General features: G+C 34.2%; 1 protein-coding gene across 1 annotated transcript; it reads right to left on the bottom strand.

Annotated features, from left to right (window-relative positions):
• Window positions 1–2,380: 2,380 nt before the first annotated feature.
• Window positions 2,381–3,991, bottom strand: LOC122027808 (cyclin-D3-2-like). Its single transcript, XM_042586816.1, has 3 exons — window positions 3,145–3,991; window positions 2,909–3,024; window positions 2,381–2,830 (listed from the first exon to the last, which is right to left on the bottom strand). The coding sequence occupies exons 1-3, from the start codon at window positions 3,821–3,823 to the stop codon at window positions 2,618–2,620; spliced, it is 1,008 nt and encodes a 335-aa protein (XP_042442750.1). The 5' UTR covers window positions 3,824–3,991; the 3' UTR covers window positions 2,381–2,617.
• Between the last annotated feature and the right edge of the window lie 14,940 nt (window positions 3,992–18,931).

Raw genomic sequence — 18,931 nt, 5'->3', positions numbered from 1 at the left:
ATTTTTTTATTATTTTGAGATTTTTTTCTATTTTTTTATGTTTTTTTTTATTTTTTCCCTTTTTTATTTTTTTATATTTTTAAATTTTTTAATGTTTTTTTACATTTTTTTAATGTTTTTTAAGTTTTTTATTATATTTTTATTTTTTTTATCACATTTTCCTTTTATTCAAGGGTATTTTGGATATAAAGTTACTATTAATCTTGGAATCAAGAAAAAATTCAGTTTTTCGTGATTTTTCGATTCCGGATTTGCATGTTCCTTTTGTTGATGCATCGAACATGGAACATATTTAGGAATCATCGATTATCTAAATCAAATAGGATTTTCGTTGATAATTTTGGATGGATAATCAAGATTATCAAAGATAAATTTCAACTAAACTCACTCTTAGAATATGCACTCTTAGAGTATCACAAGTTATGGGTATCCTTAAGTTTGAATCTAATTATGTTATCTTAGGGCTCGATGAAATGTAACACGACTAACTATCTTGGTCTATTAATTACGATGAATTAAACTTATTAAACCCTAAACCCCCTTAACCCCAAATCCAACTAAAATCTCAAATGCGCATGGACAATGAAACCCCCAAATCTTTTCTAAATCTGAAAAGAAGATTCAATCAAACGTTCCCCTAAGCCTTAAACAAAACATTCAAAGCTGTCACTTTCAGATTTTTAGGGTCGAGTGAAAAAGAATAACAAGCGTTTAAAGTTTATGTTTGTTCATCTCATTCAAAGAAAAAGAAAAAAGTATAGTACACAAAAGACCACTTCTGTAATAAAGTACTTGTGTCATAAATAAAGGGGGGAATGATTTTCAGAAAACAAAAGTATTAAAGTATTTATGAAGAAAATGAAATTTATTTATTTTTCCTCCTTCCTTTTACAATAATTGTAATTGAATGCTCTCACATTTTTGTGCTTTTACAATCGACTGATATGTAGTGCTGTCAGAGTGTAGTTGTAGGTGATAACAAAATCATTGAAGACAAGCAGTAAATACTGTTTGGTCCCACACTCATCCAGCATTTAATTTCAGACATTCAATTAATCATTTCATTTAATTATCAATTTAATTGTCAGAATGTTAAGGGAAAAATATTTCAATTTAGTGGACTATTGGCTTAAGAATATTGTGAAAACTTTTGTTATTTAGAATTAATCGGTGGAAGTTGGATACCTAGTGCTCATTACAAAAAAAAATTTAAGACTTCATCCAAGGATATATTTTTTCTCTTTTTTCTTTACCCCCACATAAGTAATTAAATGGTACTAAGATGATATATAGAAGTAAGTTTCGAATTCATGGATCTATTCTTTTAGGAAATAAGTGAGAGGTCGCTCGGTACTGGAATTTGTCACCCTTCCACATATCTTAGGGTCGTTCGTGGAGAAACATTTGGATTTGGGGTGTAAGTTATTACCTGTCGTACACTAGAACAAGTTCTTTTACTTAAACCGAGTATATTATATCTAAAATAAGTTATATTTGTTTTTTTTTTTAAGATTAGATTTATGCTTTGAAACAAGTAATTAGGAGTAGTACATCATTCAAAGTTTCAGCACTAGCTCACATGGGAAGAAAGACTTGTGGACTAAGATTCTGATTAATAAATTGTAAAGACAATATTTCTCTATAGCCTCTCAAAATTATTGAAATCATCCATTCATCCCTCATAATTCAAAACTAATGTCTATAAACTCCACTGATGTGGTACTCTGAATCTCAATGGGAATAATTTCAGCCTTTAAGTGTGCATAAATTGTATTTCAAATTTATTGTCTACACCCTTCAGAGTTCTTTAGTTCATTCTGTCATCCTTCAACTATGGGTTTCCCTTAGGATGAGATTTTTTGGACACTCATTATATGAATATGTAGGGAGATATTAAAAAGCAAATAACTTTTAGGGGTGAATTGAAATTTTCCTCTTAAATTAATTAAAAACAGTTCATTCACAAAAGTCCACACTTGAGCATCTCAAGGTCAAACAAAATCTCTCATTATTTATTTGTTTATTTATTTTCAACATTTTCCATTTGCAGACAAGGAAACAAAGTTGTCAATGTTGTTGTGTAGTTGTTGAAGGCTTGAAGCTGTCTCTCTTTTCTTCTGTCCTTTCATTTTCACCCCAAAATTTAAGATAATTTAATTTTTACCCTTCACATTTTTCCCAACCTTCCATTTTATCCTCTCTAAGTTAAAATATTACATTTGCTCACTATAATCTTGACCTTAATATTGCAAATTATAATCTTTATTTATTTTTGATAATTTTTAAGTATTTTATATTTTTTATATAGAATTGCTCCTTAATGTGCCTTATTATCATGTAGTTTAATGGTAATGTAATATGTATTTTAGAAGATATTTGATATGTTTATTAAAAATGTAAATCTATAAAAGTATTTTAATTTTTTTTATTGAATAACTTTTTCCCTTGTTTTTGTTTTGAGAACTATAGAGCAAAATAAAATACTTTGAACTATGATGGGTAAAAGTGTAAAGATAGATAAAATATGGGGGCAAAAATAGCAAAGCAGTGCATTTCAATGAGAATCTGAAAGAACAAGCTCTTCCTCGATCGGTTGATTCTAAGAGATGAAAAAAATTTAGTAGTTTCTCTGATCTCCATTAACGCCGCCATTGAGCTTCTTGTTCGGAGGAGGAGCCTCGACAGGGGAAGCCCATGGCGGCCATGAACCCGACGAGCACTCGCCGGCGCTGAAGCAGGAGCCGACCATCTCGCTGGAGCTGGATTGGTGCTTGCGCTTGCGGCCGTTCATGGCGGCGGCCATTAGCTGGCGGCATTCTTCCGTGGCTACCTGCGGAGTGTTGCAGCGATGAGCAGGGGAGATCACAGAAATGGAGGAGGAGAGATGAGAGTGGCGAAAAGATCCAACCTTTGGGGCTCTGAGGAGGGAAACGAGGCGGCGGCGGTGGATTTCCGGCCACTCCGCCGCGTGGAGCAGCGCCGCCGCCGCCCACACCGACGCTGGATGTCGAACCCATCTCCAGTCTTTGTGAAGCAGACGGAGAAATCGATTAGCTTTATCAATATTAAAATACATTCTAAATATTTTTGTTTTATTAAAATTTTAGCTACTTTTCCATTGAATTTGTCATCTGAATTGCTCACCGGTGACTACGACAAGAAGGGCCGTTTCCGATCTACTTGCTAGTTTACGGAAGGCAGCGCTGCCGCCTCCGCCGCCGCAGCTGGCGGCGGCAAGAAGGTGGTGAACGTAGGATAGAGCGGTTATGGGATTCATCCGCCAGCCGAGGGCGTCGAGAACCAGGAGCTCCATTCGTTGAACGGTCTTCGGTTCGAACAAGTATCCGGCTTCCTCCGGCGGTGGAGGCGCCTGGAGATCGAGCAGCAGGGGGACGCGGGTCTCCTCCACTTTCGCCGCCAGGGAGAGGCACGCCACAGTGGCGAGGCGCCCCATCCAGGGCTTATCACCGTGGAGCCGCAGCAGCTCGCCGCCTCCGCCGCCGGCCTCGGAGAGGAAGCACCGGTCGAAGTAGGTCACCGCGAGGAGCGCCGTGAGCGCCGAAAAGCCTTGGAAAGAGGCGGCGCGGACGATCCACTCGGCCGCCTCCTCCCTCGCCGCCCGGAGGTGGGAATCACTGCAGCCGCCGGCGATGAGACAGGGCGAGGACTCTGCTTCCTTGGCTGTCAGAGAAGACAGCGCCTCCTCCCAATATTCCTCGCCTACGGAGACCATCATCGGCGGCATTTCCTCCCCTCCGCCGCCTTCCGCCTCTGAGCTCGCTTCTCCGCAGAACAACCGATCAAAAAGAGGTAAAAATCCCATCTTTTCCTCCTCCGAGGAACAGGAAGAGAAAATCTTGGACTCTTCTCACAAGAAACTGAATGAACAACAAGAAAAAGGAAGATATCGGAGGGAGTTGGAGCTTCTCTCCGCCATTGTTGTTCTCTTCGTCTTCTTCTTCTTCTTCTTCGAGTGCTGCGGAGGAAGCGAAAGATCAAGAAATAAAACGCGAAGGCGAAAGCTTTTAATTGGCGGAGACATGGGGTTTCGCCACGTCATCACCTGCTCCTTTTTTTAATCATTAATTTTTTTCATTCTTTAAAATTATATATTTTTATATTAAATGGATGACTTTTATAAATTTTAAATATAATTTATACTATTCAAAAATCGATTTTTAAAATATTTATTATTAATATTAGTATTAATAATTATAAAATAGTTCTTATCGCCAAGATAGGGTTAAATTCAAACAAAAGTATTATAAAAAAAAATTTAACCATCGAATCCAAATTGAAAATTCTAAATCTGAACTTAAATAATCCCAAAAATATTTTTTTATTATTATTCTATAATTATTTACTTTTATATTAATAATTTATCATTTATTTACTTATATAAAATGTCTTAATTTTTAAAATAAAATTTAATTTAATAAAAACCCTTAAATTTTAAATATGGATCAATTCAAACTTAAATCAATCCAAAAACTTCTGATCCGAATTCAATCTAAATCCAAAAACTTCCAATTCTAATCTATTCTAATATGAGATTTGGATTAACAGATCGAATTCATTTTTGATATAACTAAATTATACTATATATTGAACTCAACTTAGTTTGTAGGTCAAATTATATGGGGTGGCTCAATCCATAGACTAGATTAACAAGTAAGATAACACGATATGATTCATGACTTATAGGTTGTGAACAGAAGCGTAATTATATAAGGCTCAAGGTGCGATAGCATCCTTAAAATTCAAGGAAAATATTAATACGGAGAGAAAAAATAAAAGAAAAATATATAATAATAAATTTTAAAAAATTTTCATCATTTTAGCAAAAAAGATTTAATTAAAACCCTTTCGACCTAACCCATTTTCCTTTTTTCCTAAACTAATTTTTTTTATTCATTTTTCTTCTTCCTCCTCATCTTTTATTTTCCTCTTTTCATTTTTTTTCTACCTATAATTTCTTTCATATTCTTTTTTCTAACTCTAATTTTACCGACAAAATCTTTCACGACATGTCGTTGCCGTTATAGCCCAAGTCGCTATCGTCGGACACCGATTGCTACCATCGTCACTGTCATTTGTTGCATGGTCGTTGTCTTCACTTGGCTAATGTCACTGTTTCCTCGATATTGTATAAAAAAAAATTCCTTTTAATTGAGGTGAAATTTACTTAATTGATTTCTTTTGCTTAGCCGATATCATTATTTGTTGTCAGCATCACCATCATCGTTCACTGACTCCGTCGCTTTGCTCTTTCTGAATGAAAATCTTTAACTATGCCACTAGTTATGAATCATACATAACTTAGTACAATCTTGAAGTAGGACCAAATGATCTATAATTATTCATATTATACTAATCTAGCATTATATATTACTTTGACATCAGTAATTATACATATATAAAGTCGGTGTATTTAAAAGAACAAAAATGAAATGGTCCTGATAAAAATAAATTAAAAAAATCAAAGATAAGTGAGAAATTGTACAAATTACTTGGAAGAATAAATAATTATTTGGCATAAATAAATAAATAAAATATTGACCCCATTCCCCGTAAAGCAAACTATTGCTCCTTGATGCTTAAACAAGAGAAAGTATACAAACAATACTAAGAAAACCATGCTCAACACTGCCAGTACCATTTTCTAAGTACTTCTTCGCATGGGAAGCCTAAACCTGTCTTGTACCGTGTCCAGGTGCATTTAGTCTCGCTTGTGGTATCTCATAGTTTACAGAATCTTTATTCGGACCGTAGGATATTCTACAGTCTGGAGTCGGAATAGGAACGGTCAGGATCGATAGAATCTTACTTTACAATGATTGTACGAATTTTATTAGGGGCATTTTTATGAGGAAATTTACATGCAGTTATTAATCATAAACTCAATTTTACATTTTACATATAGTCCTTATTTATTTTATTAAATTTTATCTTTTCGGAATGGTCTAATGATTAACACATGAGATGTTACTATTATGAGATATGAAATTTGAATTTTAGCAAAATCGAATTAAATGTCTCCTTTATGTGTTAGTCACTATTTTAAAGGCTAGTAACTGTCTGTGATTTACCTGTTCTGTGTTGACCTTAGACGAATTGACGGGGGCGCTGGGGACGAACGTATTCGTCTATTGACTAAAATCTTTATTTCCACTCCCTAGTCAAATATAATAGATACTAATTTACCTAATTATCCCTGATATTTTCAGGTATAAAAAGTCCAAGAATGAATATGATTTTTCTTAAATTCAACACATTAAATTAGAATTCAGTATATTTTCTATCAAATTAAGCTTGACTCTTTTTCCACTTCAATTAGATGAAAAATATACTAGATTTTTTTAAATGATACTCAATTGGATAGAAAATATACTAGATTTTATTTAAATGGTGTTGAATTTAGAATGAATTATATTAAGTAGGAAAAAAATCATGTTTAATTTGAAAGAAAATATAGTAGATTCTAGTTTAAAATGCCGAATTTAAGAGGAAATATACTTGTTTTTAGATTTTTTATATTTAAAAAATATGAAGAATAATTTTGATAGAAATATATTGGATTTTAGTTTAAAGTGTTGAATTTAAGAGAAATTATACTCATTTTTGGACTTTTTGTATCTAAAAAATCTGAAGGGTAATTAGTAAGGATATTTGCATGAGTGAATTAAAGTAAATAAAACTTTACATGTAAAGAGTAGAAATAAAATTTTTTAGATATATACATTACGTGCAAAATTAAAATTATGATTAAAATTTTCCCCCTAATTTACCACTATTTATTAATAGTTAACTTAGCCATTTTGTGACTTTTATTTTGTCCCAAGGATTCCACGCTGCAAGGCTACTCTATTTACTTAAAAGAAGAAATAAGATAATAATTAACTCAAGGGTTTGCAAATTTAAGGGGGGGGGGACAAAATTTCAGAATAATGCATATAAGTAGACTAATAGAACTTAAAATACTTGGCCACATGAACTAAAGTGGTAAATTGACAATCATTTTTACTACTTCCGTTGGCCTCAACTATAGCCTAATTGTGTCCTATATGTTAAGATTTTCGGGCCACAAAAATCATTTTTTGCGTTACGGAAATCCCGAAGTCTTATCACCGGATCCATGCGAAGATTAAAATAAATTCATGTACTTGTTTCTATTCTAGATCTACTCTAGATCTACATGGTAGAGATTTTATACCTTTGATGCGAAGCCCTTCGCTTATCCCGCTCGTCCAAGGTTACCGGATCTCGAGAGTGTCAAGTGAACACTCCTCTATATGTATCCACACGAACAATGAGATGGAGAAAAGACACTAGAGTGTGCTAGCACTGTTTGTGGCTCACGACAATGGAGGAAGAGGGAGAGTAGAGAGAAAGAGATGAGGAAGAAGGAGTGAATGAGCACACAATTGCATTCACTTGCAATCAAGTGGCCGGCCACTTCATGGAGAGGTTATAAACCTCCATGGGATATCAAGAGTTATGGCTCTTGGTCTCTCTCATGAGGTGACACACACATAAGCCAACCTTGGTGATGTGGAACATCATCATTCGCCCACCTTATGCCAACACACAAATGATGTGGCATTGGTCAAGTCAAACTTGACCTTTCATCTTCTCTCTCAAGTCAAGTCAAGCTTGACCTCTTATCTCCCATGGTTGATCAAATCTAACCATTGGTTCAAGTCAATTTGATTTAATGAATCTCTATTCATTGAATTAAAATGACTCAATAAGTCCAAATCTAAATTAGACTCATTTAACACATGAATCAAATTGAGTCTAACTCAATTAGTTTAATTTGGATTACTCTTAATCCAACTTGGTTTATCATATGAACCTAATCCTCTTGGTTCATCAAATGAACCTAAACTCCATCTAATTACCCTTTGTGTGTGACCCTATAGGTTCTTGTAACGTTGGCATGCTCCTAAACCCATTTAGAAGTATAAGTAATGAGCGGTATCTAGCAACATATCTTTACTACCCAAGTTACAAGAATGTTGAGATCCAACATCACCTTTGTGACTACTAATTGTGTCTCTCACAATATGTGACAATGTCCTTCTATCTTTGACATCTAGATTGATCAATGTGAGGCATAGTCCGTGTCATCCTCTAATCAATCTAAATCTTGAACTCCAAGTAGACTCACTCTAATCAAATGACCTTAATATCTCATATTGACTCATTTGGGCATGGTCATGCACTTAGTGGTCTCACTCTATCAAGAATAATGATGTCACTCCTATCATATAGGAGGGATATATCCCATCTACATCACTCACATCCCTCCGCATAATTTGTTACATACCCAGTAATCGCCTTTATGGTTCACCAAGTTACGGGTGACGTTTGACGAAGCCAAAGTATGCAACTCCTTATGTAGGGAAGCACGATGACTTCAGGTCCAATGACTAATAGTCATACTAATAGCCACATGAAAAAATATATGACACTCATATAATGATCCATGATACTTTCTCATGGCGGGTCATTTAGTATACATTCTCTAATGCATACCCATGTGTCAACTTGATATCTCTATATCCATGACTTGTGAGATCAAGTTATCGAGTTGACCTACATGCTAGTCTCATCGCATTAATATTGTCCCTGAATGTTAATACTTGATTAGAAATGATTAAGAGTAGTGTTCTCTATATCATCTCACTATCGATTCAACCAATCGATTGATATAGATAAAAATTCTCTACTCAAGGATGATATTATACTTAGTTATTTGGCACGAATATAAGTAAGTATAATAACCATAATGAAATGCCTTTATAAATATATAGGAATATGATACATCGAGTCCATACAACAATCATCATATGATTGGCTCTAGGACTCTAACTAACACTATAAGTACCCTATTGATTAGAAGATGATAGTTTTATTATAATAGGATAAGAATACACGTATGTTCTCAGGTAAAAAAAAAAAACTCCCTCACTCTCTAGCTATTTGATGGTTGATTATAAACTTATGATTTATCTCCATTTATATAATCTGTGATCTTGCACCGAGATTCTACCAGGACCTGCTGGTGACTTTTTTTAGAGAGTTAATTTGAAGGAGCAATAAGCTTTATGTAGGTTTTTTAAGAATTAAAGAAGAGAAAAATAATGCCCAACTTCCCTTACTTATTACCATCCTTTTATATATTTCTCTCATTTCTCTTACTCATTAATGAGGTGATCTATATTTATTATAGTATTTATTATAGAAGAGTAATGGACCAATAATTTATTCATTAATTATAAGAGCATTTATTATAAGAGGCAGCCGACTGAAGGCATAGGCCAATAAGGTCTATGCCTAGGGCCTCAATATAATTGGGGCCCGTTAATATTAGATTTTTTAAAAATATAGTTAATAATTAAAATTTAATTTTAATTAAAAGTGGACGTTTCATTTCAAGGCCGCTTCGGCGCTTCGATTTCAGTGCAGGCGTGCACAGTGATATTTAATGTACTGCCGCCGCTTCTATTTTTTGCTGTGCACATTGCACAAGCATACTGCCACTTCGATTTCCATGCAGCATGCACAATAATGCACTGTACAACCACCTATTCAAACTTCAATTAATTATATAATTCTCATATAATTCTATATAAAATCATTACAGAACGTTTTCATTCTATAAGTCTCATACTGGTCATATTTTCATCCTTTAAGTTTCATCCTCTGTAATCTGTATTTTTTGTCTCTCATCATCTCGACGGTGATTCGATACTGAATACAACAAAACACCCTTCGCCAGGGACGTAGCTACATAGGGCCAAGGGGGTGCGACTGCCCCCCTGAAATTTAGGGAAAAAATTAATACAGTGAAATTATTTAAAAATAATTTAATTATAAATTCTAAAAATATTAAGATTTTTTTTTACAAATTGTTCAATTAAAACAAATAAGAGAACCCAAACCTTTTTTTTCTTCTCTCAGCTAACTTTTTTCTTTCTCTCGATATTTTTTTCTCTCCCATTGCTTGTACTTTTTCTCCTCTCCCTTCTCGTATTTTCTTCTTCCTTCTAATCCCCTTTCCTTTTTTCACTCCCATGGTCGTCTTCCTCTTATAATCCCCTTATTATTCTTTCCCTTTCCCTAATCCTAATTTTACCTCAAAATCCTTCACCGCACATTGATGTCGTTGTCGTCCATGTTGTTATCGCCGAACGCCGCTATCACTAGCACTGATATCGTTTACTGCCAGCGTTGTCATCGTCGCTTCGCCGATACTCCACAGCAAACGCTTTTTTATTAAGGTAAAGTTTTCTTGTTTTATTTCTTTCTATTACTACGAATTTAAGTGTTGGAAAAACATATAATGTTAATTTTTCATATATTTATATTTTTGTTTGCTAGTCAAGCATTGTTTGATTTGTTATATGAAGGTGGTTAATTTCATTGGCGAGCCTTCAAAAATTTGATCAATTAAATCATATCATTTATTGCAACTCATCGTATAATTCACTACAAGAAAACTCACAATTAGCGATGAAATTTAATTTCCGTCTAATTATAAATCGAAATAAATTATGGTCACTAATTTAACAACAAACTAAGTTTACGTTGCTATTTTAGTAATTGAATTAAGTTTCCATCATTAATTAATTTTCTAATTAAGATTTTTATTCTTGATTTTTCTTCCTAGCGCCCTAAAATCTTCCTCTCTGATTGACCACATCTCCAATTTCTAGCACGTTCCTCTCCTCTCCTCTTCGATCTCTAGCACCAGTATGCATCGTCCCATCGGTATGCTCGATCTTCTCCCCTTCCCTCTCCTCTCTTAGCGATAGCTTGGCAGCGGCGTCATAGGGAGAGATCTCGCTTTGGCCGCGACCTCGCTGTGAGGTTTTGCCTGGGCTACGACCTTGCAGCGAGGTGGCGAGATCAGCCATCACCTCAACAGCGTGCCATGGTTAGCTTGAATTCGCCCCCCTTGATTGTAAATTCTGGCTACGCCACTGCCCTTCGTATTCCTTAATCGTCAGGTAATATTTTTTTTTAATTTTTTCTTCATTCTTGAAATGTTCTTTATTGTTCTGTATGAATAATAAATTATTGATGTCTTGATGAAATGGATCCAAATATGAAATATGGTTGGAAAAATAGATTATTAGCAGTTGTATGAATTTTTTTTTTCTCATTTTTCCTCTCTCGCAAACAAATTACTACCATTGTAAACTTGATTTATGCACTTATCTCATTTATTATATATTTGTTAAGTATAATTTATTATAAAATATAAACGGCTTAAATTAACCAATTCAAATCAAATTTAATATTTAATATTTTTTATTATATTTGTGCAGGTATTAAAACTACACGGCCTAAATCATATTTTATTGTTCATTTAATTCTAAGTAATTTTATTTTGATAAAATAATAAAGACTTATATTTTCTTTTCTAATATTATTTTAATATAAATATGTCTATGAAAAAATATGATTCTGGATATATGAAATGTATAAAAAAAAGAAAAATAGAAGAATTTATTCAATCTCAAAAAGGCGCACTCGATATATTTATTATTAATAATTAAAATCAAAACTCAGAAAATAATATAATTAAAAATTTAAATAAAAAACTAATTGAATTTTCACCAGAAGATAATACTTTAGGGCAAAAAGAAATTTATCAAGAACTTTCTAATGATCACACAACAAATTCATCAAATATTAATATTAATATTAATGAAGAAAATAATTATAATTTAGAAGAAGAAAAAATGACTTAATAAATCATGAAAATAATTTTTTTAATAATATTGATGAAACTATTATTCAAAATATATATGATCCAGCACAATGGAAAAATATAAATACAAATTTAATATATTTATTAGTTGAAAAGGGTCCAATTAGAGAAATAAATATTTCTTTTCCAAATGATGAAAATTCTAGACATTTTTCTATGATTCATTACATTTGAAAATTATCAAATGGAGAAAAAACATGATAGAAAATTGTTAATATATTCAAAAGAATTAGATAAAGTATTTTGTTTTTGCTGTAAATTATTTAGTCAAAAATCAATTACAATTCAATTAGCAAACGAAGGGTGTCGTGATTGGAAAAATCTTAGTGCCAAGCTTAAAAGTCATAAAACAAGAAGTGAACATATTATAAATATGAATATTTGGTTTGATATTGAAATGAGATTGCTTAAAAATAAAACCATTGATCAAAATTTACAAGAAAAAATAAATAAGGAAAAAGAACATTGGAAGAATGTATTAATAAGAATTATTGCTATAGTTAAAAATCTTGCAAAAAATAATTTGACATTCCGTGGCACAAATGAGAAAATTTATCAAGATAACAATGAAAATTTTTTAGGTTTAATTGAAATGATAGAAGAATTTGATCCTATAATACAAGAACACCTTAAACGTATTCAAAATGGTAAAATTCATAATCATTATCTTGGTCATAATATACAAAATGAGTTAATAAATATATTAGGAAAAGAAGTAAATAATATTATAATTAAAAAAATAAAAGAAGCAAAATACTTTTCAGTTATACTTGATTGTACTCCTGTTGTAAGTCATCAAGAACAAATGTCTCTTATATTAAGATGTGTAGATATTTCAACAAGTCCAATCAAAATAGAAGAATATTTTACAGAATTTTTAAAAGTAGATGATACACCAGGAAAAGGTCTTTTTGATACGCTTATTAATATAATAAAGAAAATTGAACTGGATGTGAATAACATAAGAGGACAAGGATATGATAATGGAACTAATATGAAAGGTAAACAACAAGGTGTTCAAAAGAGATTGTTAGATATAAATTCTAGGGCTTTTTATACACCATGTGGTTGTCATAGTCTTAATTTAGTACTATGTAATATGACTAATTCTTGTCCTAGTGCTATAACATTTTTTGTAGTGATACAACATATTTACTCATTATTTTCTTCTTCTACAAAAAGATGGAAAATTTTACAAGACCATGTTTCTAATTTAACTCTTAAACCATTATCACAAACACGTTGGGAAAGTCATCTTGAAAGCGTTAAAGCAATAAAATATCAAGTTCCACAGATAAAAGAAGCTTTATATAAACTTGCAAAAACTAGTGACGATCCTAAAACAAAAAGTGAAGCAAATTCTTTAGCAACATATGAGTTTGAAAATTTTGAATTTCTATTAGGTATGGTTATTTGGTATGATATATTATTTGCCGTTAACACTGTTAGTAAATTTTTACAATATAAAGATATGAACATTGCTATTGCATTAGATCAGTTAAAAGATCTTGTTTTTTTTAATGATTATGGAGAAAATAGATTTATATCTGCTATGATTTCTACTAAAGAGATTGCAAATGAAATGAATATAGAATCAAAATTTCGTGAAAAACGTGTAATTAGAAGAAATAAATGATTTGATGAGAATAAAATTAATGAAGTGAAGCTTTCACTTGAAGAATCTTTTAAAATTAATTACTTTAATTATATTATTGATCATGCCATTTCTTCACTTCAAAGTAGATTTGAACAATTTAAAATATATGAAGTTAAAATTGCTTGATGATGAGTTTTTAAAAATAAAGTGTTTAAATCTTGAAAACTTTTTAAAACATGACATGTTATCTGATATTGATGGTTTAGATTTATTTTTAGAATTAAAAGTTTTAAGAGAAATAATAAATCCAGAATTAAAAACCGCACTTGAGGTATTGAACCTTATAAAAAAATTAAATTCTTTTCCAAATGCATGGATAACTTATAGAATATTATTAACTATACCTGTTAGTGTAGCTTCAGCAGAAAGAAGTTTTTCAAAATTAAAATTAATAAAGTCTTATTTACGTTCAACAATGTCTCAAGAAAGATTAAATAATCTAGCAATTTTATCAATTGAAAAAAAAATATTATCAAAACTCGAATATAAAGATTTAATTTCTAATTTTGCATCTCAAAAAGTTAGAAAACTAAATTTTACATAAAAAATTATTTTAAATTAATAGTTTATTTTTTTAAAAAAAAATTTAAAACCCACCATTGTCGGTCCCAAGTCCGAATGAAAAAGGGTGAGAGAATTTTTTTAAAAAAAAAATATTAAAGGCCTAAATATTTTTTTTTTGACCTAGGGCCTCATAGAACCTTGAGACGACCCTGATAAGAGATCTTTCACCTCTAATCCTTAAATGAGGCTATGATTGATGAGGACATAATGAATGCACGTGATTAATATTTTGACTGTTCCGCATGTTCCCCTTCTTCATGTATCTACAATCTCATCATAAATGAATACTGAAAATAAGCAGTGTTTAGACATTTAATATAGCTCACAACTGTTGGATATTGGGGCCTTAAATGGACCAAAACGATTTAGAGGAAGGAAGCCATCAATTGTTGAAAGTCGTAATTGACTTCAAAATTGAAATCTACGATTCGCGTAGATAGATTTAGACTATTAATTTGCTCAAAACCGATTAAGGGTGAAGGGTTACAACCCTTCAGAATAGATGATCTAGATCGATCCAGCCCAAGGAACACATCCACTCACCCAAAGGACACTCAACCTCTTCGTTCAGTATAAATAGAACCCTCCAGATGATGGAATACTCACTCAATCTTCTCTTCTCTTCCTCAAGCATTCATCTCATCTTGTGCATTCAAGAGTCCAAGAAGTCTACTAAAAGGTTCGCTGGTCTCGGAAGTCGGAGTGCTACGATTCCGAGACGTTCGTCGTCGTTGTATCTTGGGAACGAATTGCAACAATCCGTTAAGCACCGTAGCGGAGCAATATCGTTTACGGAGATAGTGTCGAACACTAACCTCGACGATCAGTTTGCATACTCCAGAAGCTACCCGGAGACAACAACAACAACGCACAGAGTTAGTGCAGCAAGTATCCCGAACGATGACTTGGGATTAGCCTCCTGAGTTGGTAGGATGCCTGCGCTATTACCGTACTATTACTTGCAGGTTCTAAAACCTAAAAAGGGTACTAGAGCGCTGAACAGTAACTCTATGTTAGACCCACTCAATAAGGCTTAGAACCGCTAAAAACTTTTCTGGTGAATAAATTATCCACACTCGGTTGAGGCCAGATCCTCTAGTCCATTTTTTGTGGACCAGAGGATGATCCTTTTGCATATAGTGATGGAGATTGATGGTCCCCACATATTTACAAATGGGGGTCATCAATCCCCACCAATATATGCAAAATGGATCATCCTCTGATCTGTAAAATGTGAACCAAAGACACTCGGTTAGCTTGATTATTAACTGAATGTAATTATCTTTTACTATCATTGTTACAACTATAACCTAGTTGTGCTCTCCGATTTAACTATTATTTTTTTCCTTGATTTATTTACTTTTGACCTATATGTTAGGACCAAAAGTAGCTAGAGGGGGGGTGAATAGCTCGTCGCGTTCGCTCGGTGCGCTTCGTTGCTTGGCATTGCTTGTTTCTTCTTGAATGTGCAGCGGAAAATACAGAAACAAACACAAACACGCTAACACTAGGATTTTACTTGGTATCCACCTCACAAGAGGTGACTAATCCAAGGACCCACACCAACGCACACACCCTCCACTATGAATAACACTCCTTTATGGTAACTACCAAAGGCGGAGAAGCCCTACAACACTCTCAATACAAGAAGAAGAAAGGGAAATACAAGTTAAGCAAAAGCTTACAAGATGTGCAGTAAAAACCCTAACCCTAACTTCTTCCTCTTGCAATAGATCCGCCTCTTGACTTGGAAAGCCTCCAAGAACCTTCAAGAACTGGCGATCACGTGCTTGTAGAGAGCTGTGGAGGAATGAATCTGAGAAGAGCTCGTAAAGAGATGCCGAAGACCACGCTCGCTGCGGCTTCCAACGGTCGGATCCGATCGATTCGAATGTTCCGAATCGATCGGGGGCTCGATCGATCCACGGATCGATCCGAGCGTCTGAGATAAGCGCTGGATCGATCCACGGATCGATCCGGCGCTTGAGGAAGTCCCGATCGATCGATCGATCGGGGACCTGGATCGATCCACGGATCGATCCGAGCTTATTGGAAGAATCGGATCGATCCACCGATCGATCGAGCTGGATCGATCCACGGATCGATCCAGCACTTGGTTTTTGCCCAAAACCAAGTCCCAAACCTTCCTAACCAACATCCGGTCAACCTTGACCTGTTGGTACATCATGCCTAGCATCTGGTCACTCCCTTGACCTGCCAGGACTCCCCACCAAGTGTCCGGTCAATCCCTTTGACCCACTTGGACTTTTACTCGTCGTGCCAAGTATCCGGTCACTCCCTTGACCTACTTGGACTTCCCAACACCAGATGTCCGATCATCCTTGATCCATCTGGATTTCCTTTGTCTGGCTTCACTCACCAGGGTTTTCCATCTGCCTAGCTTCACTCACTAGGACTTTCATCTGCCTAGCTTCACTCACTAGGACTTTCATCTGCCTAGCTTCACTCACTAGGACTTTCACCTGGCTTCACTCACCAGGATTTCCTTCTGCCTAGCTTCACTCACTAGGACTTCCTTCTGCCTGACATGCCAGTTAGGACTTCCTAGTCAAGTATCCGGTCAACCTTGACCTACTTAACTCTTCTTCGATCAATATCTTATTGTCAAACATCTAAACCCAAACCAAGACTCAGCTTGGTTAACCAGGTCAACCTTGACCTGAGGGATGTTGCACCAACAATCTCCCCCTTTTTGATGTTTGACAATACTACAATCACACTTACCATTCCACATGTACACTTACAATTCCACATGTAAGTTAGGCTAATCCCATAGCCTCATTCTTCATGCCACTAGGTAATGAAGGCATAAGTTAAGCTCTTCATTCTCCCCCTAAGAGGGCAAACTCCCTCTAGGTAATGAAAGCCTAACTTACTCCCTTTCACAAGCCCTTTCATTCTCCCCCTATTGGCACACATCAACCCCTTACTAATAAAACACATCAACCCATATTTGGACACACATCAACCGATGCTCCAATTTTGGGCACACTTCAACAAATCCATTGTTGAAAAACTCTCCCCCTGAAGAGTTGCTCATCGTTGTTCACAACATCACTTATTGTGATCAACACGATACTGAAGGTCCCATATCCTTCATTATCCTTACCCTACATTCTCCCCTTCAACAAATCCAATGTAGGTAAATGCCCATCCTTGAGCATTATCCTTTGAAAACACTTGAACAATGAGGATATCCACTCCTCATTAAAGTTCAATCGCTCAACCTTGAGCATTTTCAAACAGAAGGTTAACCACCTTCCTAGGTTCATAAAAAAATTTTCATGTCTTTAAAGAGTCCCTCCCCCTAAAGACATGGTGGTAACTTCTGTCATTGCACCAACAATGACTTGGAATCCCTAAACCTTTAGGAAACCCAGATTTAGAAGTTTTGAGGTTCAAATGTTCAAAATTTGAAACAAACCTCAACCTAAACTTCAATGAAGTCTTCCTTAACCATTCCATCCTTGTTTTCAACACGAAAACACCCTTTTTATGTATACAAATGTATTTTAAGGGTTTGGAATGGTTACCTAGACTAAAATAGGTTCAAAGTGCTGAAATCAAGCTTTCCCAGCCAAAATCAGCAATTTGGATCGATTGGAGTTGGGTTCCAATCAATTGAACCTTTCTGAATCGATCCACTGATCGATTCAGACTACCTGGATCGATCGGCTGATCGATCCAGCGAGCTTCTGCTCGATATGCCGAATCGATCCATGGATCGATTCAGCACTCAATCGATCCATGGATCGATCGAGACTCGATAGTTGCTGAAATTCCATTTCAGTCAAGAAACCCTAGAAAATTCTACAAAAATCCAAAAATTATGAAATTTCGTGTAGACATTGTTTAGGGCATATATTATCAAGGAAAAATAGTTTTCTATGAAAATACATCATATTTTTAAAGATTGACACAAACTTGAAAACTTGCAAAGACTTTAGTGTTTTCTTCAAGTTTGTGTCTAACTATTTAATGGTGATTACTATCAAAAGATAGCCTTCACCAAGGTTTTCCAAAATCATTTTGAAAACTTTTTCAAACCAATATCCCACCATATTCCTTGGGCTTAATGCACATGACTTGTACATTAGCTTTCCCAATGATGGAAAAACACATATCTATGTGTTTTGATGAAACTAAAACTCAAAAGAATGCACTAAATCAACATCTTGAGTTTTGTTCATCATCCTAACATCTCACTTGTATCTAATATGCACTAAAACACATACAAGTCATCTTATAGGTCTTTGTGAGATGTAGAGATTGGTTTTGCCCTAATCTAGGGATCATGCATACTCTCTAGGCATTTTGGAGATATTAGACACCCACCTAGGATGTCACTTGTTAATAAGTGTTGTTAAATGCCTTTTGTCCTTGATTACAAGGAATTAAACTTAATGCATGATAATGTTATGGCATACATCAAAAGGAAATAATTTTCAAAAGAAAATATCCTATAACTACATGATGTATGAATGTCATGACATGGTATTTTTGGTATTTTTCATAATAAGTCATGAATGCAAAAGTAGATATGATGTCATGGCATATGATGGGCAAACAATCATGGCAAGATTTAGCATAAATAAAATATACCTAGATTAACTACCTAAGTATCCTTAAAACCTTAGCTAAACTTACAACTTAAACCTAGATTGCCCTTAAGTGCGTCAAGAAAACGCCAAAACCTAAATTGGCATTTCTAATTTCCTTGATTAATTTATGCCAATTGAAATTAAGCATATTCCTCAAATGTTGGCATATTTCATTTTTCCACAAGAGTAGCACTTTAAAGTTAAGGCCCGGATTGCCTTAAATTTCCTAAGAACATACCAAAATCCCAACTTGGTAGCTCTTATGAATTTCCCAATATATGCCTTTTAAGATTAAAATCAACTTTT

Source organism: Zingiber officinale, chromosome 10A (assembly GCF_018446385.1).
Source record: "Zingiber officinale cultivar Zhangliang chromosome 10A, Zo_v1.1, whole genome shotgun sequence".
In the NCBI taxonomy this organism is placed as follows: Eukaryota; Viridiplantae; Streptophyta; class Magnoliopsida; order Zingiberales; family Zingiberaceae; genus Zingiber; species Zingiber officinale.
The sequence above is the reverse complement of the archived record's forward strand: the minus strand, read 5'-3'. Positions and strand labels throughout refer to the sequence as shown.